This window comes from Astyanax mexicanus, chromosome 16 (assembly GCF_023375975.1).
Source record: "Astyanax mexicanus isolate ESR-SI-001 chromosome 16, AstMex3_surface, whole genome shotgun sequence".
NCBI lineage: Eukaryota > Metazoa > Chordata > Actinopteri > Characiformes > Acestrorhamphidae > Astyanax > Astyanax mexicanus.
Window position 1 is genome coordinate 33,185,612 of NC_064423.1, and position 26,668 is coordinate 33,212,279.

Sequence of the window (26,668 nt, forward strand, 5' to 3'; positions counted from 1 at the left end):
AAAGTCACTCTGAATAAGAACCTCTGTTAAATGTAATACTCACATATGTTTAGTTTAAGCTAATTATATGTAAATATGTTTATTTGCTCTCAGGGTCCGGGGTAAGATGCGGTTCTGGGGGAAGACGAAGCAGGCGGATAAGAAGTCGTCCAGAGAGAGGCTGGTGTGTGGCAGTGACACTCTGGATGGAGAGTACGCTGATACAGCACTCCTCGTGGCTGAAGGTGAAAGGAATGGATTGTAGATCTGATCAGTCTTTCTCAGCATGTGTTCTGTGTGGGAGATGACCGTTTCCCGTCTGTCCACAGGAGAGTGCCTGTCCCCTCCACACAGCCCTGACCTCAGCAGCCAGCGGGAGTTTAAGGAGAACAAGGAACCCTCGCCCAAAGTGAAACGCCGCCGCAGTGTGAAGATCAGCAGCGTGGCTCTGGAACCCGCCCAGTGGCAGAACGATGCTCTGCAGATCCTCACATGTGCCAGTGACTACAGGAGCATGAATGATTTCCTTATGAAGAAGGTACAGCTCCTGCAAGTGTTCTTTTCTTGAATTAAAGCAAGAAATAAGCTTATAAACTATTGAAAAGATGCATTGAGCTACTTTAAGTTGCACAGGCAGCTTGTCTAGGCAGGGCAAGTTTATTTGTATAGCACCTTTACAGAAAGATTTAAGACATAATACAAAACAATTTATAAAAAGTTAGAAGAAAATTAAAATGAATAAAATTTAAATGAAATGGAATGAAAACTAAAAACAAGAAATATAATTAAAGGAATAAAATAATGAACCTGAATTTTAAAACAGAATTAAAATGTATAAAGAAATTAAACATAACAAAAAAATAAACAATAAAGTACGCCAACAGTACAGCAAGTTAAAAAGTTTGGAAAGCATAGGTGAATAAATATGTTTCAGCCTGTTATAGTTTAAGTAAATCTCACAGCTACTGGGAATTTATTCCAGCTGACAGCAGCAAAATCCCAATCTAGTCCCTGAAGAGAAGTATTTCTAGAATAGGACTCTGTGGAGCAGATACACATGAATCTATTTGGCACCGTGTCTCACATTGAGCTGTGGAGTAGTGGAACTGTGTTCTGTGTATCCAGTAATTTTAGGATCAGTTGGGAGGATGAGGTCAGGCATTGATCATCCAACATCCTGAATTTGTTTCTCACGGGGTGCTGGGTTAATTTTCTTTTTTATGGTGTTCCTCTGTGATTTTATTCCTGTCCTAATGACCATGTCTATGTTTTTCTCAGACGTCCTCTGAGAAAAATTAGAGGCTAAATTATCTACTGTTTTTCACTGAACTCTGTGGTCATCTGGTAATTTTAGTTCCGTCTGGATCCACATCTCTGAGTTTCGTCTCCTCGTATTTAACAAAATAGCTAATTGTCCACTCCTATGCACTGCAATTACACTTTGGGTGCGCGCTCCCACAAAGATCTGCGTAAACACAACAGTGAGTGGAACTGGAGGAACTACTGAACGTGATGTCACGTGACCAAGAAAGCAAAAAACTCACTGGTCCTCTTGTATTTTCAATTGCAGTCCGGATTCAAAAGTTTTATCACTGAGTAGAAGTGTGAAATATTTTTCACAGATGTCCATCCCTTCTGGATAGGGCTTTACTCTGGCTTTTGTTGTTGAATGCAATCAAATTCTCACAGATATGATTCAGAATCTTTCCTGTATAGTCACTCCAACAAATGCAGGATTACACTTTATTTAATATCCTTAGTTTTGGTGGAAACAATGAATGACCCCTATACTGTTTGCATCCTGATTTTACTTCATGCCACTCCTTGTTTATGCCAGTAGGTTTTATCTTGTAGGCTGTGGCCACCCAGTGGACCTCAGTGGTACTGCTCAGTGGCTGTTGGCTTTTTGTTGTTTTTCTGTTTTGCAAAGTAAAAATCTTTCCAGAAATCTTTTACCTATCTATCTGTCTGTCTGTCTGTCTAACTAAATGGTAGCATTTTTGTTTTTCCGTCTGTCTAAATGTTAGAAAAAAAAATAAAACATTGTGATTATGTTGGGCTAGTTGATTGGTCTGGCACAGTACAGTCACATGACTGACAGAACGACCTGGTGGTTAAAAAGTCTCATTCAAAGATTGTTTCATTATGTAAAAATAGTTAAAACACACACAAGTCAAGTGTATCAGTAAATATGATATACTACGCTAATTGTTGTGCTGTGTTGATATTTTTTATTGTGTGGGTTGGTTTGAGTGCCCACAAGTTGCTGATTTACACATTATTCACTCAATTATGCAGAAATCTTCTTAAATAATTGGGATTCTATTTTAAGATCAACACTTACAAAGGCACCAGGCTCACACTGCTTAAACAACCCTCGCCTCCTACATGAGGAAACGCATAGCCTTAACTTATTGTTTTGCTAATTAAGGGTGGTACAATATATCGATTTTGCAATATATCCTATTGTATTTTTTCTGTTGCGTCGTAAAAATAAATGTTGTCAGATATTGATATTTTTATTTTTATTGAAACAGACTGGAAACTGTGAAACTGTCACCAATACATTTATAATACCTAGTATTTACTCATTTAGGAGTATTTAACACAGATGCCGTGAAGTATCAGAAAGAATTGTTTAACGATATATTAAGTATTGCTCAATATATAAATGATGTAAATGATAAATATAAATGATATATCATTTATATAAATGATAAAATATTGTATCGTGAGATGTCCTGTGATTCCCACCACGTATGCTAATGCTGTTTATAATAATGTTTTACTTTAGTTGGGTTTATTTGCCATTAACAGTTTTGTAACACATCAGGCAAGATTTGCAAACAAGATCAGATTTGTAGCATTTTTTTCTGCGCTATCTCTCTATATTATCAGCTGCTACTGACCACACATCTGTACTTGGTATCAAGCCTCTTTTCCATGCCATCTCAGTGTGAATGTACGTATCCCTCCTTGTGTTTTACAGATCAGTGATTTGGATACAGAGGACAGTAAGAAGGACACGATGGTGGATGTGGTCTTTAAAAAGGCGCTGAAGGAATTCCGTGTGAACATTTTCAACTCCTATTCCACAGCTCTGGCTGTGAGTACTATAACTGTTCTTCTAAAAAGGCGTGAATCACACCGTATAACGCTCATATTATCTTGTTATCGTGTTATCATGCTATTTTTAGATCTGATTCCTAATTAACCAGGGTATAAATTCAGATTTGTCCTTGCTAGTGTTTTATTTTGAGTTTGTCCTTGGCATAATTTTTTTTCCCCCACCTGTGCAGATGGATGATGGGAAGAGTATCCGTTATAAGGATCTGTACGCGCTGTTCGAGCAGATCCTGGAGAAGACCATGCGCCAGGAGCAGAGAGACTGGAGCGAGTCTCCTGTTAAAGTCTGGGTGAACACCTTTAAAGTGTTCTTGGATGAGTTCATGACCGAGTATAAACCGCTGGACAGCAGCATGAGCAAGGTATGCAACCTAGTCTTATACAAATGTTTGGACACGTCTGGATATGAGTAAAAAGATGTAACTTAAAGTATAATGCTATGCTTAATGTTGTGCTTATGTAATATTGTGTAATATTATTAAATTATGCTTTATTATGATTTTTTTTTTTTTATATTAGGCAGTATCGGTCAGATTCAGCTCCTGAGTAGTCACAGGCTTCATCTTCCAGACTAAATATAATTTCCATTTTAATTGAAAATTTTGCCAAAGGGTACATTTAATCCATGCATAGAAACAAGATGTGTCTTACAGCAACATTGTGTAGTGCCTTTTTACTCTAAAAATAGCAGCTTCAAATCCATGTTAATGCTCCACTGACTATTAACAGTGAGAATAGTAAACCCAAGTCATATTAGTGTGAATTAGTGTAATATTACTCTGTAGTCTTAGTCCACATGCTTCTTTTACTTTATTGCTAGTTCTATATCACTCAGCTTGTCCAGAAATGCATGTGTAAAGCATTTTTCTTTTTAATAAACGTTGCCTTATTTATATATACGTATATATATTTATTAAATATAATTTTACAGTCCCCATACATTAGCCTTGTTGCAGTGTAAAAGACTGCAGTCGCAAGGTTTAATTGAAAAAAAAAAAAAGTTGCTCTTTCTCGTTTGGACATAAATATAAAGTTGTACAAATATTGTCACCCATTTTGTATTTTATGTTTTCCACCTGGTTTAAAATTGTGTAAAAATTTTGTATTTTAGTTTGTTCCTTGTTGAAGATGTGTAGTTAGTTTCAGTGCATCTTTTTAAGCACATTTTTAACACGTGTAAATTTCTGAAATCACATTTGTACTGGTCTTTATTGCAGGCCCCAAAACCAGACCGCAAGAAGAGAAGGAAAAAGGACTCTGATATTGTAAGTGTGATCGTAAACCACACGTTACGCATTCACTGGGACAATGAGCAAATAGTATTTTGTTATTAAATTGTGTTTTATGTTTCATTATTTCTTGTGACGCCATTTTCTTTTTCTCCAGGTGGAGGAGCACAACGGCCACATTTTCAAGTCCACCCAGTACAGCATTCCCACATACTGCGAGTACTGCTCCTCCCTCATCTGGATGATGGACAGAGCCTGCGTCTGCAAATGTGAGTTCGTGTCCTCGGTCCCGAGACTCCTCACCAAAATGGCCCTGACCTCAATTTAACATAATCAGATTGTTTACCGCCGAAGCCGTGCCTTCTTAAGGGCATTCTGCTCCGTTTCTGGACAGTTTGGCTTTGTCAGGCAGGATGTTTTCCGCACATCTGCCATGTTACAGTGTGAGGAATGTTGGCTTGGGCTGGAAACGTGGGCTTTCTGCACGTTGTTTGACTTTTCCCTGAGATGTGTGTGAGAAATGAGGGTGGGTTTAAAAAATGAGACTCACTGAGATGTCTGTGTCGTGTGTAGTGTGCCGGTACGCCTGCCACAGAAAGTGCTGTCTGAAGATGACCACCAAATGCAGCAAGAAGGTAAGGAATTTCCCCCTGTAATGACTGTGATCGGCACTTAGTCCGCACCGTTTGCTGGACGCCGCTGTTCCGTGTCATGAGACTGAAATGACAGTGAGCGCAATTGTTCTTTTTTTTTTTGGTGAATTTGTTCGGATCTCTGAATGGATGTTGAAGCGCTGTTCTGTTTTTGTGCCCAGTACGATCCCGAACTTTCGTCCAGGCAGTTTGGGGTGGAGGTGTCCCGTCTGACCAACGACGAGCGCTCGGTACCGGTGGTGGTGGAGAAGCTCATCAACTATATTGAAATGCATGGCCTTTATACGGAGGGCATCTACAGGAAGTCTGGATCCACCAATAAGATTAAAGAACTGAAGCAGGGTCTGGACACAGGTACGGCACATGAAACACAGCACAATCTAGCACAGACGTGAGCGGCCGGGCTCGTGTTATGGTTCACCCTGAGTAATAACACTTTCACAGGTCTGCTGTTTGATCTCTCTCTATTGTTATCTGTTCCTCAGATGTGAGCAGTATGAATCTGGATGAGTACAACATTCACGTCATTGCCAGCGTTTTCAAGCAGTGGTTGCGTGATTTGCCCAATCCCCTTATGACCTTCGAACTGTATGAGGAATTCCTGAGAGCCATGGGTTAGTGGATTGTCTGGCTTTATTCCAGCCTAATTCTTCATCTTTTCTGTTAACTGTTTGTGGGCGTTCTTGTAAACTGTTTAGTTAGATAAATCTAGCTTCAGATTTTTTGAGGTTTAGCCCATCTGCCTATAACTACATTACCAGTCAAAGGTTTGGACACACCTTTAATTCAGTGGAAATAGTGCATGGGCATTGTACAGAGGTTTATGCTTGTCTGCTCTAGTGTCTTTCTATTGGCAATTCCTTTTCTACAGGGACTTGACAAGCTGAATTTGCACATCAGTGTCAACAATGGGTACAACTTAAAGTAGTAAAATGCATTTTTTTTTTAGATGTAAAACATTTTTGTATATATAAATGCAGTTTTGAAGACAGGGATTAAGCCTAGTACACAGCCTTTTTTAATTGGGTTTTCCATTGAAAATATAATACAGCCCAATTAGGCTTTCCTGTCTATGAAACTACCCTATAGTATATCTTTTATATTTGAACAAGGCAAAATAAGACAAAATGTATTGTGTTATTGATGACCACGTTGGGATAATAGTTGTGTTTCTAGTACAAAAACTGAGCTTTACCTCTGGTGCTGATGTTCAGGTCTTCAGGACAAGAAGGAGGTCATACGTGGGGTGTATTCTGTAATAGATCAGCTTAGCAGGACTCATCTGAATACCCTGGAAAGACTTATCTTCCACCTGGTCAGGTGAGTGTTAAACTTTGAAATGTGCTCATAACATGTGATATCATGTAAACTTCGAGATGTACTGTGATCACATACATTTCTGAAAGTTCCTGTACCTTTTCAGGATTGCTCTTCAGGAAGAAACCAACCGCATGTCTGCTAATGCGTTGGCTATCGTCTTTGCCCCCTGTATACTCCGGTGCCCAGACACCATCGACCCACTGCAGAGCGTTCAAGACATCGGGAAAACTACGGCGTAAGTTACAACTCTATAAGGGGCCAGTATTGGCACAGTTAGCAGTGGAGAGCTAAAACAGGAATAAGCAGCCTAAGATGCCGGCACTATGGCCCAAGGATCTTGAGGCATGCTGCTTCGCCTTCAGCAGCCAGAGTCAGAGATAGCACAAATAGACCTTGCTTTTCCTGGGTTTCCCTGATCACACCCATAGTCATGCTGGCTGTCACAGGCATCTTTTAGCAGATTTTTCGAAACTAGAGATTCAGTGCTTTCCTTTCGAGAGCATTGGCTATTCAGTGATGCTGCACTTCGACAAGACGCAGGGTTTGAATTCAGATGTATTAGAGGAGGCATGTTGTTGTCCTTACCCTCCTAGTGTTGAGAGCATTGCAAGTTATGAGGGTTCTAGAGTAATAGTTTAACTGGCTTAGCTAAAACTAGGAAGAGCAGATGACAGTAGATTTAGATTAATTTTATATGTAATATTGTATGTGTTTTAATTTTTTACAGATGTGTAGAACTAATCATTTGTGAGCAGATGAACAAGTACAGAGCCAGGCTAAAGGACATTAACAGTCTGGAATTTGCTGAAAACAAAGCCAAAAGCCGACTGACACTCATTCGCAGGTCTATGGTAAGTACAGCAGCAGCGGTGTAGCACAGAATAAAAGGAATACTCCAGTGTTTTTCAGCCTGATATCTGTCTTCCACGTTTCAGTGCATTTTCTTTGTACTTAGAAAGGAACATGAATATAATAGGGTTGAAACACACCTGTAGTAGAAGCCCCTGGGGAGTTTCTGAATTCTGTCAGTAAATGTGTATTTGAAGTCACAAATTCCTCAAATTTAGAATGATAGAATGATGAGTTTTTACAAACTTGTTCATTGAAATAGACTATATTTAGAATGCAGGCAAATCTGTTGATTTTTTTTTTTCAGGAATCAGATATATTTTTTGTTCAGATATCAGAAACCTGTCTGCGCTAGGTGGCTGTGGTGCCGATATGAGCGACAGTAACTTGTGACCAATCCAGTAATGTGCTCTTTTAAATGCGGAAGCAGGAGAGTATAAATATTGCGGTTTAGAAATGATGTCTTAACAGACAAATTCAGCACAAAGCAGCCTGGTAAATTCTGCAGTGTTGCTAGCTGTGATCAATTTTATGTGTTTTATTGCTTTCCAGACTATTAACTCAGTTAGGAGACTGTCTAAATGTTGAAATAATCTGTCTAGATATGAGTAAAGTCAGATTTGGGCTGACAGTCTGAAATAAACATATCTATTAGAATACTTAATGGTAACCAGTGTTGTGGGAAGCTTTGTAATTAATTTTATGACACATCATGGTGGTTTCTGACTTTTGCCACAACCTAGATATAATGGGTTTGCAGTATCCCAGCAACTAAAAGTTTGCATTATGCATTTTTGTTTCAAAAGCAGCTCTAAAGCAGCTCAAACTGAGTAAACAGATGTCTGGGCGGTGTGTGACAGCTCTTATAATACAATTTACTCTCCTGAATGAGGCAGGGACACATGCTATTCTTGACAGCGTCCAAATAATTGGAAACTTCCTTTCCTGTCTGCTGTCCTTTGAGCCTCCTTTGTTTTATAGTTTATGGACTTTCTACCAGTTTATCTGAATATTTCACATGACTTTAAGACTCATACTGTTAAATGTTGCTTTGTTAATTAATGGCTTTTAAGTCAAGACTAAAAGATTTTAGTCTTTTAAGTCAGTGTGTTTCTGTCCTTAATACAGCTCTGAAAATAATGAAGAGACCACTTCAGTTTCTGAATCAGTTTCTCTGATTTTGCTATTTATAGGTATATGTTCTAGTAAAATGAACTACGGGCAAAATTTCTCCCAAATTTCAAATAAAAATATTGTCATTTAGAGCGTTTATTTGCAGAAAATGAGAAATGGCGGAAATAACTAAAAAACATGCAGAGCTTTCAGACCTCAAATAATGTACAGAAAAAAGTTTATATTCATACAGTGTATATATATATATATTTATTAAGAGTTCAGAAATCAATATTTGGTGGAATAATATTTTTTATTTACAGTTTTCATGCATCATGCATCAAGAAAACTCATAATTTTAGGGGTCTCTTATTTTATAAGCATGCCAACAAACACTCAATCCCAAAGTACATACTACTCTCTTATCTAAAATGATGAAATTATGTATTTAAGTTAAAACAGAGAATTATATTTTCGTAATCAAACAGTATTTACATTTATTTATATGTTGAAATCTGAAACTAGGGCTGAGTCTGTGTGTTGGGGTGTAGTCTAAATAATAAAAATTAATTACTTTATAGGGAGCAAGGAGGTGTTTAGGAATTCAAAGAGCAATTTTGAAGAGCTCCTTTTTTAGTCACTAGGAGGCCAAAACACAGACAAAAATGCTGTCCAAATATAAGGCCTGTACATTGAGGAAAAAAAACACTGGAGTATTTATTGAATTGTGATATCCTACCTTACCATTTAACTATAAAACCAACACTCCACCCACATCTCACATACTCTTTAACCGTGTATTTCATTGCCGTCCAATGAAGAACATCTCCAAATCAGCAGCTTTACTTGAGAGAGAGAAATCTTTCTTAACTTTCAATGGAAGTCAAAGTGAAGAGAATTTCTATTGGTCCATTCATTAAGACATTTTGACACAGTGTAATGGAACGTTTGAACGTTTGTAAACTAAAAAACATAAATGGAGACTTGTTTTTCATTGGAAAGTGATGATTTGCTCCTTCTTTTTCCTTGAACTCCTTTAACTCTAATTTCTCCTTTCCCCATCCTTTCTCCCCTCTCCTCTCCAATCCAGAAGCCCGTAGTAATCGCTGTTAGGTTTATGAGCATTGCCCGCAGTGCAGCGGCGGTAGGTACTCACTAACTCTAGCCTCATCCTGTGGCAGCCTCATTGGTCTCGTCCACGGTGTCCCAGCACTGTGTAGTCTCTATGTCTTCATCGTCACAGCACACCAGGGCTCTGTATCTCTGTCCCACTCATTCAGATCACTTACGCTGGCACTTATCCAAACGCCTGTCTAGTTACTGTAACTCAGCACTGTACCAGCCACACGTTTGCTTTCAGGGGTGTACATTCGTCCCTGGCCGTGGCTCATTTTCACAGCGTTGTGTTCTGTTCAGCAACTCTACAGCGTGCTTTACTTTCACTCATAGGTGTCCCCATCTCATCAAAGCCTCAGAGCTAATGTGTTGTACTCTGTTTCTTTCCCTTTTATGTTTTATTTGGCAACCTGCAGTCTAATGCAGCCAGAAAGGTAAAAGATAGTGTGTGCAGCTGTGCTGTTTCTGTGCTGTTTTTGCCAGCTGTTCTGTGCTTCTGTAGTGGTTAGTGAGAAAACTTACTGTAAGTGCTTTGAGTTGACAATGGCTTGTTGTGGAAGCAGCGCTTTTTCATTGAGAGCTGTCCAAATATGTAAAAGAAAAGTTTAGTAAAAAATTGGCAGAAAGAAAGTTGATCAGTAAAGACATGTTTGGAAGTTTGCTTTTTAATTTTTTGTACAGGACATAATGGAAGCTTACTTTTAAATATGTAATATCATAAACAGACCTACATATTATTAAAGTCAGGGTTTTAATTACTTAAATTACTTAAATGTAATCATACATTTTGTGCTACAGCTTGCTTAAAACAAAATGAAAATTTACAGTACTATTATTGTTCATAACAAATCTAACAGATAAAGATTGTATTTGATCAATACCATCCGTTTTACCCCAATCGTTGATGCACATTATTAATATATGTTGGATATTTTTTTAAAGAAAAATTACAATAGTTTCAAAATGTTTTTTAGTTATTAGAAATACTATGCAGCATGTTAGAAATTTGGCCTTTTGGAATCAGATTGTGACCTTTATTCCTGCGCACACAGAAAATTATACACAGGCACAAGCTAGTCAAGCTTATTTAGTGTCGAAAGTTGGTTTGGTCCAGGTCCCTGTTCTAAATTCCTATGGCATTTAGGGTTTAAGTGTGGGATAAAAAGTGTGCGGGGGAGACTGGAGGAATGGCATCAGTGACGGGGGTTATGGAGTAATTGATCTAACTTAGAAAATTCTACAATGAGAGAGAAAACTTTTTTTTACAGTTTTACTGTGTAATGATCCCCAATGGAGATTTCCAGAAACACAATATACTATTAATAAGTTGTGAGTTCTATGTATTAAAAAAATAAAACTTAGTAATGAAAATGTGATAAATATTTAATATTCTCTTAATTGCATCACACCAAAAATAATATAACTGTCCACATCTCTAACAATGCTAAGAAATAAGAAATTGCTATTTTAAAATCTAATTTTGAGCTAAAACTTATCCAAAGGGATAATTTAGGCTTGGAGACGATTAAAATATTATTATTATTATTATTATTATTATTATTATTATTATTATTATTATTATTATTATTATTATTATTATTATTATTATTATTATTTGTTTGGTAAGAGTATGTTTTACAGTACAGTAGTTCACATGCATCATAATTTAGCTGTGCAGTTAGCACAATGCTACCATAGGTAAGCTTCCATTCCTCATCAGATATATTAGTCTTGTAGTTCAGAACAAACCTAAAGAAGCAAACTTTAGACAGCACCTAACATGCCTTAGCTGATCATCCATATTTAGTACAATTAAGATAATTTAAAGATATTTTTATAATTATTTATAAATGTGTGCTAACTGTAATTAAGTTGTTTTTTTCGGAACTGTTCCTCTAAGGCTATTAAAATGCAAATTTAATAGGTGATACTGGTCAGTATTTAGAGTAATTATCAGCAGGAACTGAACTAATGCTGCGTCACTGTGTTTGGCAGGGTAAGGGAAGAGGGCGCAGGGTGAGTCATCACACACCTTCACCTCCGGCCAGTCCTCGCACCCCCTGTGCCCCCGAGCCCATGGAGGAGAGCGGGGATGAGGAAGTGGTTAGAGACCCCGAGGTGACGGAGCAGCAGCAGGCCGCCATGCAGCAGGAAGAGCGGGTCCTCACTGAACAGATTGAGAGCCTGCAGAAAGAGAAGTGAGTGAAACCACTGCTGTTCAAAAGATTGGAATTGCATCTTAACATTAATGAATATTAAATAAAATATTTTGCATTATTTGTGCAATATCAACAAATTATTATATAATATTATATAAAGTTTTTTTGTTTATGTTTTCCCTGACAGTCCTGATATATGATCACCACTTTTTATATACAAGAATTTTCAAAACTAACAAAAACTTGACAGATTTGCACAAAGTAATGTAAATAAAATTCCAGTAAATTTAAGGTCCAGGCAGTAGGTCATGTGATCTCACAGTTAGTGAAATAAGCATCAATTATGGGATAGGATAGGAGAGACTGTGGTTACAATAACTTTTACTGGGTTCCTAACCCATTGACCAAGATTTAATCTTTAGAAACATTAACAGGGAAAAAAAACATAGCCTGGGGTGAACACTAATCTACATGCTATTCTTGTCTGTCAAGTTGTCTTTTTGTAACAGAAATTATGTTTTTTTATTTCTCCTTATGATTATTAATTTATTGATTGCTACATTTATGGGGAAAGCTAAAAACACGTTTTTTTTTTACCCTGTAGGGAGGAGCTGACCTTCGAGATGTTGTCCCTTGAGCCAAGAGCTTCAGATGATGAGACTCTTGAGTCAGAGGCGTCTATAGGGACAGCGGATAGCTCTGAGAATCTCAATGTTGACTCAGAAGGTGCCACTTCTGACTTCTCAGGTATGTTTCTGTGCATCTGTTTAAAGTAATCACCATTTTTTTCTTAGTGCTTTATATTGTTTGCTCACCATGTCATGCCTCTCCTTCCTTCCTACAGAGAGAGGCCCAGCGCTGGCCGCCACCCGACCCAAGAAGTCAGAGGGCAAGAGCAGGCGGACGTTGCGGAGGCAGCCCGACTCGCTTGACTCCGTGGATTCCGGTTCCACGGCCTCGTCTGTCTCCTCATCTCATTTGCCCCAGGCTGCCTCGTCTTATCGCTTCCACCTACGTAGCAAACCACCATCGCCGGGTCTGTTTCGCTCTGGCGATGAAGGAGCGGAAGCTTCTGATCTGCAGGATGGCGAGGAGAGGCCACGCTTCACCAGCCGGGGGACTTTTAATCCCGAGAAGGGCAAACTGAAACTGCGGGGGGCCAAGTACTCGCCCCTGAGGCACCGTGACCCTCCTGAGGGCGGAGGCCATCATAAGAGAGAACCGGACCTACCGCCACAACAGCTAGTATTGTACGGCACCAATGAGTTCATGGTATGAAAGTCCATAAGTGGCCATTTTTCTGGTCAGATAGCTACCCTTTTTTTTTTTTGGCGTTTTTTTTTTTCCTTCCTTTGCTAGCTCGCTCATCGGCGCCCCCTCCCTGCCCCGTCCATGTCCATGAGCCAGCAGAACAGTCCCTAAGTGCCATGTATGTCCAAGGAGAGGCAGGACGATGGGGATCGGAGAGGCCCTGCTGGGAGTGAAGTGCCGTGCGATGTGGCTGCGTATTTAACATTTGCAGAGCAGATTCAGGAGCTGGGTGGGGCCCGCAGTCAGGGTAAAGGGAATAAGCAGCAGCGGAAGAGCAGCAGGATGCACTCAGCTACAGCCGGCATCCGAGTTAACGTTGCAGATCCAGGAGACAAAGCCATTGATGGTGCACTAGACTCCACAAACTTAAGCGAAACCATTGGCTGCTTTTGAAGTTTACAGTTTATAACCGTGTAAGCAGCGCGCTCTATAATTACATGTATTTTTGCTCCCAAGCCTATTTAATAAATTTTAATGACATGGTATATATATATATAAATATATAAATATAAATCTCTATATATAAATACATTATGTGATATAAAAGTGTATAAAGCCGGAACACCAGTGATTTTTTTTTCTGGGTTGTTGAATTCATGTATTTATCTTTTGCCTGTCACGAGTACTTTTGGAAAAGAAGAAGCGATGTATGGGAGCAGACAGTGGCTGTGAGCAAGTGAGCGACTGACTGGTTGTATGTGTGTGTAAACATGCCGTATGTGTGTGAGAGAGAGAGAGAATGGGTGTCTGTATAATTATGTGAAAACCACTTGATGGTGTTTGAAGATTTCGCTGCTTTTTTTGTTTTTTTGTTTTTTGTGTGTGGAGGGTAATCTTGGCATCAAAGGGACCAAGCTAGCTGGTGGGTTAATAGACCAGCGGATCCCAGCTAAATGAAGACTCAGCAGTGTTTCAAACCACAGCCTACTGTAGAAATCACTATCAGTCAGTCCTGAGGTTGGGATAAAGACACTATTTCTGTCTGCTCCTCCTCCTCCTCATTTTATGTTGATTGCGCACATGTACAGCTGTAGTCTTGCTGGAGCAAAAACGACCACGTGTGACTGGCTGGCTAAAGTAGTGAAAATGCTCCTGTCATTCATCATGTTACTGAAGTGGCCTGTGCTAAAACTGGGCCGTGCTTGTCCCCTTAATCCATCTCTTTCTTTCCCATTACGGACCTGCAGGATGCCTGTGACCAGTCACGAGACGAAGCCAAAGTTACGCTCACTGATTATTGTGAGCTACCATAACCACGTCCTCTACTTCTGACAACAGTTACTATTAGCAGTATTTTCCTCAAAGGGATTTGGATTTGGACAGGAATGGATGTATTTATGAAATACCCACTGAAAAGCGTCATAACATATTTTACCATTTGACTATCATATTATAAATATGAAACAACATGCACAACAATTCCATGCAAATTGTCACTGTTATGTAAAAACATTGCCTCTTCATTTCTTTGTGGTAGAATTTCATGATGAATGGACCAATAGTGATGCTCCAACATTAAGTTTTTTTCCATTGACTTAGAAGGGTTTTAGTCCTGAAAACTGCAGTTTTGGAGATGCAAGGTTTTAGCTTGACAGTGACAAAATGCATCAAACGTATGATGCTTTTCCACTGCATTCAACCTACACTAGACAACTCAACAAAGTGTTGCATTTTTTGCCATTCTATTGTGTAAATTGCTGCTACCTGGAACCGGGTACTTTTTTTTTTTTTTTTTAGTTTTTACATTTCTAGTGTTGTTGACCTTCCAAATTGAATTATCAAATGAGATAAAATTGAGAAAAAAAAAACTCTAGCCTTTATGTTCCCATTTGTAAATTGAATGGGAAAAAGAATTATGTGTAACCTAGAGCCAGGAAGGTTACATCAGCTGCGCCCTCAGAAATTGTTCAATTGATGTGAATGTCTGCTGCATTTCTCTATCATATATGATGTAGTGGCCAAATAAATGCAGTCTAGTCTTTAAGACAGCTTGTGTCATCACTAAAGATGGTAAAAATAACAGTGTAGGTATTATGCAGTGACAAAGTGCCATATGATATTGTGTGTTAAACATCCCTACAAGCTCACTGCAGGGTATCCTCAGACCTTTCACTAGAAGTTCTTTTTGCAGAGCCTCACTTTTAAAGGATTGGCATTTGACATCATGGAATAGTGCTCAAGGGAGAGTACTGATTACCGAAGCCATGCTTTTTTCACACACAAACACACACATTTACAGTCCATGTGAAGAAGACGCCCTGTTGTGTGTGAACTGATGCTATCTCCTGAACTGTCTGAAACCTAATCTCCCATTGTTGGCCGTAGCCACGCTGCCTGCAGGACTGAGCGAAGTGCACAATCCCCCCTCAGCGATGTGTTCCGTTACGCAGATATGTGTGTGTATGAGTGAATGAGTGAGTGTGTGCGCGTGTATAAAGTTCATTTAGAAAAGTGTTTTTTACCAAAAGATGAAAATGATGTCAATGGTTGTAAAATGGAAAGAAAAAAAAACACATTTTGAACAAAAAGAAAAGTGTCAGCTCATTAAATCAAAGCTGGAACAATATCCGTGTGGCTGTCTTCTTATGGTCATTAACCATTTCAGACCCTGCATCCATTACAATGGACATCATGTATTTTCTTTATTTTTTAGTGTTTTGTTGCACATAACACTATTAACACTGTTTGAGAGCTGTTGTTCTTTAGAATAGACCATGAACCAGCCAATGAACAAGTTTATGAACCAATAGTTTGGCCCTGCCCACTGCACTGAAAAAAATGGTAGTTTAGTACTAGAGCTAGAGGCAAAGTAACAGTTATTTTTTTACTAATTCAAAGTTGATTTTAGAACACTCTTTATTCTGTATTTTTTATAATACAGGCTTCAAATACAGTTGTAATAAAATATTTATTTGCTATATAAAGTTTATGGTGGACAGTTAGAGTCTTCTTTTATGTGCATTACAGATATAAAAGACCATTTTTACTTTTTTCCATTACTGAAGCTAATTCAGTTCTGAAAGAGTTAAATGTTTGTGTTCATATGTACTCTCTACACAAATAAATTAAGGATATGTTTAAAGGTGCTTCAACAGCAAGCTTGGACGGGGGTGAGTCTGGGGCGCCAGACTTTACTGTTGAAACTTCTGCAGGTGTCATGGGCTTAATTCAACAAAACACTGTTGGTAACATCACACATCAATACAGTACATTAGTTAGCCATAACATTAAAACCACTTGCTTGCACCTGTCAAGGGCTGATTTTAGGAAGTTCTTGTATGGTGTTTTTGAGGGTTGTAATGATCCACAGAGGCCCCACATCACCACTTCCTAGACTAGAAGGATCTATTGCTAGTGTCTTGGTGCCAGATACCAAAGGACCCCTTCAGAGGTTTTGTGGAGTCCATGCCAGAGTTGGTGTTGCCAGGCCAGGAGGACCTATGCAGTGTTAGGCAGGTGGTTTTAATGTTATGGCTCATTTAATAGGTGTATTACCAGAAAAAATAAAAAAACAAAACAAATAATTTTAGGAGCATTTCTGTTGGACCATTCACTTATTCACTATATATATATATATATATATATATATATATATATATATATATATATATATATATATATATATATTTATTATTATTATTATTAATATACACTATAACTATATGTCCAAATGTTTGTGAACACTATTTCTAATAAATGCATTTAGTTACATAAGGTTGCACCCATTGTGCAAATACACAGCTCGTCTACTTCCTGTAGAGAAGTATTGCCAGTAGAATAGAATACTCTAGAATAGATAAACATGAACCTGTTGCCACCTTGACTAATGCCAGGCATGGGCTAGAGAGGTTAAAAAAAAGCCTCCAATTTCAGCAGTGGACCTGTGTTATCTGGCATGATGATGCTTTTCTCATATATACCCTATTACTACTCTATATATACTCTAGTACTTTGGGGATGAGGTGAGGAGCTGGGAATGTATGAAACCAAATCAGTGACAATTTTTTTTTTTTAATTTGAGAAAGAAAATGGAAAATAGCGATATATTCAAAATAAAAATAAAACAATTCCCGAATTGAATCAAACTTTAATGTCAGCTAAAAGAAACCCAAACATATTATTGTGAATCTTGTTATAGTGTATATATTGTTTGGTATACTGTATTGGATGTAACAGAAAATATCTAATGAGAGAATTTCTAAATAATAAGTGAGATAAGTAAGGTAAATATGACGTAAGTATGTGTGTATGGGTTTTGTATGAGGTTATTTATCTGCACTTTAACACACTGCTTCTCCAACCTGAGCGACTGGAACCGGTATGGTCACGTGGGGCGGGACGTCAGCGCGCGTGCGCGAGAGGTGGTGTGTAGTTCTATTCATTTTAGTGAACCGATTCTTTTGAACTGCCTGATTCAAAGAATTCAATGATTGATTATTCTTCTTATTAAATGATTTAATAATATATATTTTTAAATATGTTATATATTCTTGTGATAATATTGTAATTTATAGTAATTATAATATATAATTAACTATATAATGTTTTATGTAATTATATATTGGTATTATGTTATTATATTTTATATTATTGTTATTATATGTTATTTATTTAGTTTGTTCTGTACAGATAAAACATATTAAAATTCCTCCAAATATAATTATTTAAAAACTTTAATGTCTGAAAAGAGGTTGTTCCTACATAGGAATTAAATTGTAAACATGTTTCCAATTGTAGGCATACAAGAACATTTCTATACCAAAATAAGAGATTCTTTTACAGAGTGCAAAAAAAGTAAGAGGCAAGGTAAAAAAAAAAAGGAGAATGCAATATGATACAACACAGAATAAAGACAGAATCTGTGGTATATTACAAAAAAAATGGCAAATTCTCTGTGAATGCTGTGGGCAGTAAACATAAAAATAGATAACAAATAAGAAATACATATAAACATAAATCCACAACACTCCTTTATTTAACATTTATTTAACGCAACATTTAGAATTGAATCAACGTTTATTTAAAGGTGTTTAATGGCTGGAACTCTTGTACACTCATAATTAAATGTGCTCTCCATAAATAATAGTAATTGTTTTTATAATAATATAAAAATAATAAAATTATTTCAAGAACCAAATACAAGCTATAAGAACAGAATCATAATAAAAAATAAGATAAAAATAAGGCTACAAGTTTAATAATATATATTTAATGAAATTGAAGATTATTACAAACAATACATACAAAAAAAAAACATAACACAGAATCAATGTTGAATCAATGCATTAGATCTGGAAATATGAACATTGTCTCAACACAATTTTGCTTTTTGGGATTTATAAGAGAAGAAATGACATTTGGGTAATAAATGTATATTTATTTTCCGTAGGGGATAAAAACACAATACAGAGAGAGAGAGAGAGAGAGAGAGAGAGAGAGAGAGAGAGAGAGAGAGAGAGAGAGAGAGAGAAAAAACAGAGTTTCGGATCAGTTTGCTGACTCGACTCGTTGGATCGATTGATTCGACTCATTCTAAAGGAACCTGTTTCAGGTGTGTGACGCGTTCACTACTCGGTAACGAGGCGGGCAGGTAACAGTAGCAGCAGCGAGTGATACACCTGTACTGCAGCACCTGCCAGCATGTCCGGGTTCGACAACAACCCCTTCGTCCACCCGGTGGATGTGAACCCGTTCCAGGTAAAGATCCTCGGAACCGAGCTTTTTTTTATTCCGTAATTCGGGAAAAACGCCGCGTTTATGACGCGAAAAGTTTGTAGGCGAAACCTGTTGGGTGGGTTGACTTTGGCCTCTGCTAGACTCCGCCTTTTCTCTGCTGCGGTGTGATTGACAGCTTGTTGGACCAATCAGAATGGGCTGTGTAGACACGTAGACCAATGAGGAGCTGGAGAGGCGATGGAGGAAGTGTGCTGTGTTGTTATGAATTATATATTAGCTTTAAAACAGCGCGTTTTATTCCGTTTACAGTTTAAATAACTGTGTATTTAATCTGCTGTGTTTAATACAGGTTTAAACTGGGTTATTTTGTTAACTGCTGTGGTCAGTAGTTTATTAGTAGTTCAGTAGTTTAGGCTAAGGGCTGGTATCTGTGAGGTGTGAGGTGTGAGGTGTAATGGGATCTGTAGGATGGTGCTCAGGTGTTTCTGTTTATTTGAGTTTCTTCAGGCACTCACTCCAAGAACAACAACAACAAAACTCTAAATCTCCAGTTTAGTCTTCTTACTGGAGGTTTCTGTACTCGTTCAAACTGTTTTAATATTTAATATTTAACCACCTATATAGGAAAACAGCACTTCTGTAATGCAGTGGGTTCAGTAAGTCAGTCGCCTGTGTAGTTCTTAAGTGAAATAATACAGACAATAAACAGGTACTAATTTAAAGAGGCACTAAACCCCCTGATTTTACCTGACTCCACCCTCAGCCCAAATTAGAAAAAGGCTAAAAAAAAAATGTGAGCGGTAGATAGGGAGGGGCACTGGGTGATGTAAGGGTTTATGCTGCCTTAAATTAAGAAAATCCTTTTTTATACTCTTGGTCTATTATCATAAAAGATGAGGTTTATTTTGCCCTACTCTCAGAGAATGAAGTGAATAAGACATGCATTAGATAAGTTATCTTTTTATCCAGTTAGAAAGATCTGAGGTTTAACTGTATAAATGAATGTGGAATCACTATTTGGCAAATCAGTTTAACTGCTTATTAATGTTTTTTAAGGCATTTACAACCTAAGATATTTAATACACCCTTCATAAACACGTTATAAAGGTGTTTGTATATTTAGATATATATAACCTGTTACACAATGAAGGTTAAAATGAAAGTTGCTCTTTCCATCTGCAGAATATGGTAAACCTGCTTCCTAACTTCAGAGTCTTCAGCAAAGCACCTAAAAAGACTTCATTTCTTACTGTGACTACCTGATTTTATTTGAATGATCGAAGTACATCAGTCCCTACTGTTTTCTATTTCTACACTAATTCTGGATACTGTTTAGCAATGGTCAAAGGATGCAGTTAAAGGCACACCATTTAGTAGATATTTAGGATTAGGTTATATGTAAGGGCATCTTAAATTGTTATTCTTCATAAGAGATATTTTTCAGCTGATACTGAGGCTTTAATAGCACAAACACACATATACACACACACACTCTCTTAAAAAAAAAAAAAAAAAAAAAAAAAAAAAACATTAACTGTAGCTTACTCACTACATATCTATATAATGTATAGAACTGTGAATGTTTTTAAATGTGTATTCATGTTGATGAATGTTTACATCTCCTTAGGATCCTTCAGTGACCCAGGTGACGAACACTAACACAGAGGGGTTAGAGGAGTTCAACCCGTTCTCAGCCAGGGCACTGGTAAGACTGGCAACTTTCACTGTGTACAGAAGTGTGTCATGTGTCAGATCTTTGCTGTCACTCAAAAACTTTATATCATTACATTTTTCACTTTTTGACATATGTGAGTGACAGTCATGCTCCAGAATGACTTGGAATAAAATCTTCCATTTAAAGTCAATCATTACTTCAGTTCTGTTAAGTCACTATTTTTGAGAAACAAAGCTGTCTTGTCTGTTTACACAGACAATCCTAGTCAGACAACACCAGTCTTGATCATTAGTGTATTTTTACTTCATTATTTGACACTCGACAAAGAGGAAAACATGTTAGCCATTATCTAGAATGGCAGTCTGGTGTTTATGACTGTTTGTTTCAGTTCTATGTGAACGACATGCAAAACATTAAGATAATCTCTCTCTCTCTCTCTCTCTCTCTCTCATGCTCTCTCTCTCTCTCTCTCTCTCTCTCTTGCTCTCTCTCTCTCTCTCTCTCTCTCTCTCTCTCTCTCTCTCTCTCTCTCTCTTGCTCTCTCTGTATCTCTCTCCACCCCGTAGGATGATCTCAGTGGAAGCACCATACCCATCACAGCTGCCTCTCAGCCTGCTGTTCTGCAGCCCACAGTGGAGCCCAGTCCTCGGGTCAGTACCGCTCGGTGTGGATTAGCCAATTGCTAATGAGTCAAACACAGCACACTCTCTAGAGGCTCGTGCACACAAACACCTTATTCCTGTCACCATTTACTAGTTCACAAATGTAGTCAGATATATAACCTGAGGTGCACCATATTTACAAAATCATTCAGACCATCCACCTCATCAAAGTCCCATTTAATTCAATCATCCAAAAGCTTCACAGCTTAATACTGGGGACTTTATAACTTTAACTCACACCTGCCATTAGGGCATGGTGACATCTGTACCACCTCTCAATGTGGTTTGAGTGATCGGAATACAGTATGTCCTCAAGACACTTTTCACACCATTTACACCTGTTCTTTACTTTGTGCTGGCCACTTATTATTAAATCACCCAGGACAGAACTTGTAGTTAGTGTTCTCCTCCAAGCATGTTGAGCTGTACCAATAATGTTACAGTAAAGGCAGTCTAAAAGAGATGTGGTGGACTGGCTTTATGTGACTTGAGAAAAATACATGTTAGCTGTTATCCTCCCAGCACTGGTAGCATCATGTCATGGGAATGAGCTAGTGTATATGGGAACTGAAAACAAGTAAATTGTGGAGAAACTGGGGCGAGCAGGGTTCTATCTTTGATGCCAAGTTTCTTGTGATGTAGGAAAACAATAATCATATAATGCATTTTATGAGTTGTTAATGTTCATAGTTTAATGCATTAAAAAACAGCATTTACATTTTAAATCAAGCTATTTTAAAAAAGTTATTATGATTATTATGGTGTAAATGGACCTCTCTGCCATCCACCTTCATTTATATTTGTATGATTATTATAAAAATATAAATAGTATTTATAGAAGATGTTACTGAGCCTGAGTGCTGTGTTGTGCAGGCGGCTGCAGCTGCTGCGCAGGCTGACCTCCTGAAGCAGCAGGCTGAGCTGGAGAGAAAAGCAGCCGAGCTGCAGCGAAAAGAGGAGGACCTACAGAGCAGAGACACAGCCAGGGGTGAGCAGAGCCTGATATTATACATAATAACAATAATTTTTGTTAAGCACAAAACGAGAAATAGCAAACAATTTATTTTATTAAAATTTATTTTCAGGCAAAGAAAACAACTGGCCTCCGCTGCCCAAGTTCCTCCCAATAAAACCATGCTTCTACCAGGACTTTAACGAGGAAATCCCTGTGGAATTCCACAGAGTCTGCAAGATGATGTACTACCTCTGGATGTGTAAGTACTGTACTTGCCTTATATACAGTATTAAGTTTATATGATGCTAGGGGGGGTTGCTGTGGGATTGTTGAGGAATTGCTGTAGTATACTGATACGTACTATATAACTTGCTGTTCCAGTTGGTTGCTATGCTGATGCTAAGTTATTGTTACAGTGACCCAAATAGTTGATGTGCATTTGCTAGGGGGCTGCTGAGCTGCTCAAGGTGGTTGCTGTGGTGTTCCTAAGTAGGTGCTAATACAGTGTTAGGATGAAGTTGTTTGATGGTTGGGAGTGTGCTACAAGGTAGTTTATTTGCCATAATCTGATTGTTGCTAGGTGGTTGCTGTGTGGTTTCCTCTGTATCGCAGGGTGGCTGCTAGGATGTTGCTAGGTGTTGCCTTTAGTATCCTACTTGGTTGGAAGGGTATTGCTTATAAGCTTCCAACATAAAGAATAAAATCCTACATAATTTTCAGATTTTTTCTATGATAAGACCATTTTTTGACTGATTGCTACACAGAAACTAGTCGGAAACTTTTCAACTGTATTTGTCAGCTGTGTTTTGACACTTGTGTTACATTCACTTATACAGCATTTGGCAGATGGTTTCCTTTAGTGCAGAAATATTTTAGTGTGGGTGCAGAATCAACCTCATATTTACAGAGTTGCAAAAGTGTTGTTATTATTACACTACGGCAACTGTGTATACTCCAATCCATATCATTCTAATCATTATTACTGCAGACTCTCAGGATGTATATTTTCTTCAGAGATGCCTATATACACATAGATTGTTAGCTCTTTTTTTTGCAAATGCTTATATACATTTCTGTTTAATCTTCCTCTCCTGCAGATCACTGTGTGACACTGTTTCTCAATGTGCTGGCGTGTCTGGCATGCTTCACTGTGAACGCTCAGAAAGGGATAGACTTCGGCCTCTCCATCCTCTGGTTTCTTCTCTTCAGCCCTGCAGCTTTTATCTGCTGGTACAGACCCGTCTACAAGGCCTTCAAGTGAGTTAAATAACATAAATGGGACAGAAATCAAATTTACCTCCACCTCTTCGACAAGAGCCAAAGAGTGACCAGTAGACGACTTAAAATGACTTACAGTAGAGTCCTTGCCCTGACCCTGTCTCAACAATCAGAGCAGCTTAACTGGATGCTATGCACTTAATGTTATGCACTTGAAAAGTGTCAGATATTAGCGTGTCTATAATATGAACATTGATGCTGTAAAGTTGTTTATAAACCAGTGTGCATCGTTTTTATCTTGTTTTTGTAACAGGTCGGACAGCTCTTTCAGCTTCTTCTTTTTCTTCTTCATCTTCTCCTTCCAAGTGATCGTCTACATCATTCAGAGTGTGGGAATCCCCAGTTGGGGAAACAGGTGAGTTAATGCGCTTTAATTTTCTGACTCTGCTCCTGAGGGCTTTCAGTGCATTAATCAGAGTAATTAGGGGGTTGTTTGTATCTCAGTAGTATCCCAGATGAAGTAAACCAGCAAGCAGTAGGTGTTGGATTTAAGGTGCCAGGGCTGAGAGTTTTTAGTTGTTTTTATAGGTACTTTTTTCCCTTGTGCAAGACCAAGTCCTTTCATCTGTTAAATGGGAAGAAATTAAAATAATCTAAACCAGAGGTCTGATTGCCATTTGAACAACACATTCTACAGCTCTGATAAAATCTGTTAAAAACCTCATTGACTGTTTGTTTTTAAAAAATGTGAGCCCGCACACGTCATCAGCCAGCAGTGGTGTTGTGCTAGTTTCTGTCTCTGTGCCCAAATCAGACTACTTTTCATGTACATGTGCTTTTCACAGTAGTGTAGGCACAAAAGGTTACACTCAAGATTCCTGTTGTTTTTTTTTATGAATAACTATTAGTATAAAACATTAAGGGGATTTGAATTTCAACACAACACTGGCAGAATGGCAAAACATGCATAAACGTGTGCATATGTGCTGTTTCAGGGACATATTCATTTACATTACAGATAGAGACTGAAATAGCCAAATCCAATCTGATCAAAAATCGGAATTGCATGGATCATCTTCATACTAGGCTACCTACATCTGCTATGTTCTTGCTGGATTGTGGGTGTGATGTGTGCAGGTGTGATGGATCATATAAACCAATAGGGTGTCAGAATGGTATATGCTTATACTTCTCATTGAATTACAATCTGGATGAAGAAATTTATTTGGATGGGGGTTTTATTAAACAATGAGAAGCCGGAATGAAAACAAGCTGAAATGAAATAGGAGTAACGAGGCTATTTTTAAAATGTAAGGAGTAGAAATTTCAGATAATTGTGTAAAAATGTAAAGAGGAGAAGTAAAAAGTATTTTACCCCAGTAAAGTATAGATAACCAACATTTCTAATTAACGTAACACAGTATTTGTGTTTCCTAACTTAACACCTCTGGAAACCGTAGCAGGTTGATACATCATTGTGATGCTGCTTGTTTTGCAGTGGTTGGATCTCCGCCATCTCTGTGCTCAATTTCAATATTGGGGTTGCTGTGTTCATGCTGCTGGTGGCCATGTTCTTCACAGTGAACGCAGTGCTGGCAGTCATTTTACTGAAAATGGTAAGTTACGTGTGAGTCACTGTGTATTAGAATTGGTTTGTTTTAGCATTAGTGTATTCATTTTATAGACATTATGTATTGGGACACTGGCTCATTTATTATTTTGTTAATTTAAAAAAGTTAATTACTTAGTTTATCATTCTTTTGTATGAGTAATTGTCTCTGCTGTGCCGAAAAGTCTTTGTCACATTTTGTTGCATTGCTGTGAGGATTTGATTACATTTAGTGATAAGAGCTATTCAGAGTTATTTAGGTTGTTAGGATGTTGGATGTCACTTTTGTTTCTGTGTATTGCATTTACATGAATCAGCTAACCTATACGCTGTAAAAAGAAATTGGTCAAAAAAAAAAATATATATATATATATGCCTTTAACACGTGGTCACGTTTTCTGAGATGGTGGAGATTGGTACAGCTCTGGAAAAAATTAAGAGAGCACTTCAGTTTCTGAATCAGTTTCTCTGATTTTGCTATTTATAGGTGTATGTTTGAGTAAAATTAACATTGTTGTTTTATTCTATAAACTACGGACAACATTTCTTGCAAATTTCAAATAAAAATAGTAATTTAGAGCATTTATTTGTAGAAAATAAGAAATTGCTGAATAACAAAAGAGATGCAAAGAAAACAAGTTCATATTCATAAAGTTCATAAATCAATATTTAGTGGAAAAACCCTGTTTTTAATCACAGTTTTCATGCATCTTGGCATGTTCTCCTCCAACAGTCTTACACACTGCTTTTGGATAACTTGGCCCAACGCCTAGTGAAAAAATGCAAGCAGTTCAGCTTAGTTCCTCTTGATTTCATTCAATTAGTTTCCTCCGATATTATATTTTCAGTTTGGTAAAATCAAAGAAACTCATAATTTTTGAGTGGTGTCTTGTTGTTTTTTCCAGAGCTGTATTTTATATGGTGTTAGATTGAAAGGAGAAGGAACTACAGTTCTAACAGAATGATTCAGGAGACAAAAGGGCACAAAAATAGATGATTGGTTACAAAAATCAATAATGTAGCATTGAGTCTCCTGGTAGAACTTTTACAAGCTTTAATGTGTGCTCCTCTTTCCACACTTGGGTTATTTTATAACGTGGTCTGCTCGTCTTTCTGCAGGTCCACTCTAAGTACAGGCGGACGGGCGCAAGCTTCCAGAAGGCCCAGGAGGAGTTCTCTCAGGGCGTCGTCACCAACAGAAACTTCCAGTCTGCTGCAGCCACTGCGGCCTCCTCCGCTGTTCAGGGAGCCTTTCGCTAACTCTGGTCATAAGGAGGTCAACTTTCTGCCTTTATAGTTCTTTCACACATCAGGATTTCTCTAAAACTGAGGAGCGTAATTCATTTGTAAAGACTGTCCAATAGGAGTGCACCTTAGATGTTGTTCTGTTGGACAGACAGGCTTCAACCTATTAAATCACAATGGACCTCATTTTAGCATGTTTCTCTACAGTTAGTAAAAGATCAAAAAAGCATGTTGACTATTATCACTATTATCATATCTATTACAGGAGCCAGTGGGCTGGTGCTAAAACTTACTGGAAAGATACTGGTCTAGATACAATAATTAGTAATTATTTGAGAAATTCTGCTGTGTGAAATACCTCACTGTCCTACACTAATGCTCTAAAATAACACGCCACTACCTTGTACTCTTTCCAGGCTGCTTTGTGAAGGAATACTGAAGAAATACTCTATAATATAATATGGTTACTGAAGGAGCATGCTGTGGGGGGTGTATTAGAGGTCAGTACAGGACCAGGAGAAAAACAATATAAAGCAATATAGACGTTTTGTAAGTAGGATTTTGGATAAATGAAGACTCGTTCTTAATTTTTAAATTTTTTAATGACAGTTATTGTGTAAAGTCCTAATGAATCAGGGTGGAACTGTGCTACATGTACATACAGTACTGTGCACATTTAAAAAATCTATTTATTTGGTTAGTAGGATTTTTTTTTTTTTATTATTAGACATTGACTGTATTCCTGTATTTCCTGTTACCTCACTAAATGATGT

General features: G+C 37.8%; 2 protein-coding genes across 13 annotated transcripts in view; both read left to right on the forward strand.

Annotated features, from left to right (window-relative positions):
* myo9aa (myosin IXAa) overlaps positions 1 to 15,419 on the forward strand; it is a 156,021-nt gene extending 140,602 nt beyond the window's left edge. For 8 of the 12 annotated variants that reach the window (XM_007231843.4, XM_049465438.1, XM_049465437.1 and 5 more), the window contains 16 exons: positions 94 to 224; positions 309 to 517; positions 2,969 to 3,085; positions 3,279 to 3,467; positions 4,323 to 4,370; positions 4,492 to 4,603; positions 4,908 to 4,969; positions 5,149 to 5,341; positions 5,473 to 5,601; positions 6,202 to 6,307; positions 6,411 to 6,542; positions 7,035 to 7,158; positions 9,802 to 9,819; positions 11,381 to 11,583; positions 12,149 to 12,291; positions 12,389 to 15,419. In XM_007231843.4, coding sequence (XP_007231905.3) covers positions 94 to 224; positions 309 to 517; positions 2,969 to 3,085; positions 3,279 to 3,467; positions 4,323 to 4,370; positions 4,492 to 4,603; positions 4,908 to 4,969; positions 5,149 to 5,341; positions 5,473 to 5,601; positions 6,202 to 6,307; positions 6,411 to 6,542; positions 7,035 to 7,158; positions 9,802 to 9,819; positions 11,381 to 11,583; positions 12,149 to 12,291; positions 12,389 to 12,822 — 2,350 coding nt within the window. In that variant the 3' untranslated portion in view covers positions 12,823 to 15,419. The other 4 variants (XM_007231844.4, XM_022670008.2, XM_015600918.3 and 1 more) reach the window with 2 other exon arrangements.
* Positions 15,420 to 18,405: 2,986 nt separating this feature from the next.
* scamp2l (secretory carrier membrane protein 2, like) lies at positions 18,406 to 26,307 on the forward strand. The gene is made up of 9 exons (XM_007231842.4): positions 18,406 to 18,552; positions 20,159 to 20,236; positions 20,773 to 20,856; positions 21,742 to 21,856; positions 21,954 to 22,082; positions 22,921 to 23,080; positions 23,355 to 23,456; positions 24,540 to 24,657; positions 25,770 to 26,307. The coding sequence occupies exons 1-9, from the start codon at positions 18,496 to 18,498 to the stop codon at positions 25,908 to 25,910; spliced, it is 984 nt and encodes a 327-aa protein (XP_007231904.3). The 5' UTR covers positions 18,406 to 18,495; the 3' UTR covers positions 25,911 to 26,307.
* Positions 26,308 to 26,668: the final 361 nt, after the last annotated feature.

Bases quoted from the DNA above. Each gene is read 5' to 3' on its own strand.
- scamp2l (XM_007231842.4), top strand. From the start codon at position 18,496: ATGTCCGGGTTCGACAACAACCCCTTCGTCCACCCGGTGGATGTGAAC. The intron at 20,237-20,772 runs GTAAGACTGGCA...TCCACCCCGTAG, and splicing joins CGTTCTCAGCCAGGGCACTG to GATGATCTCAGTGGAAGCAC. The intron at 21,857-21,953 runs GTGAGCAGAGCC...ATTTATTTTCAG, and splicing joins GAGCAGAGACACAGCCAGGG to GCAAAGAAAACAACTGGCCT.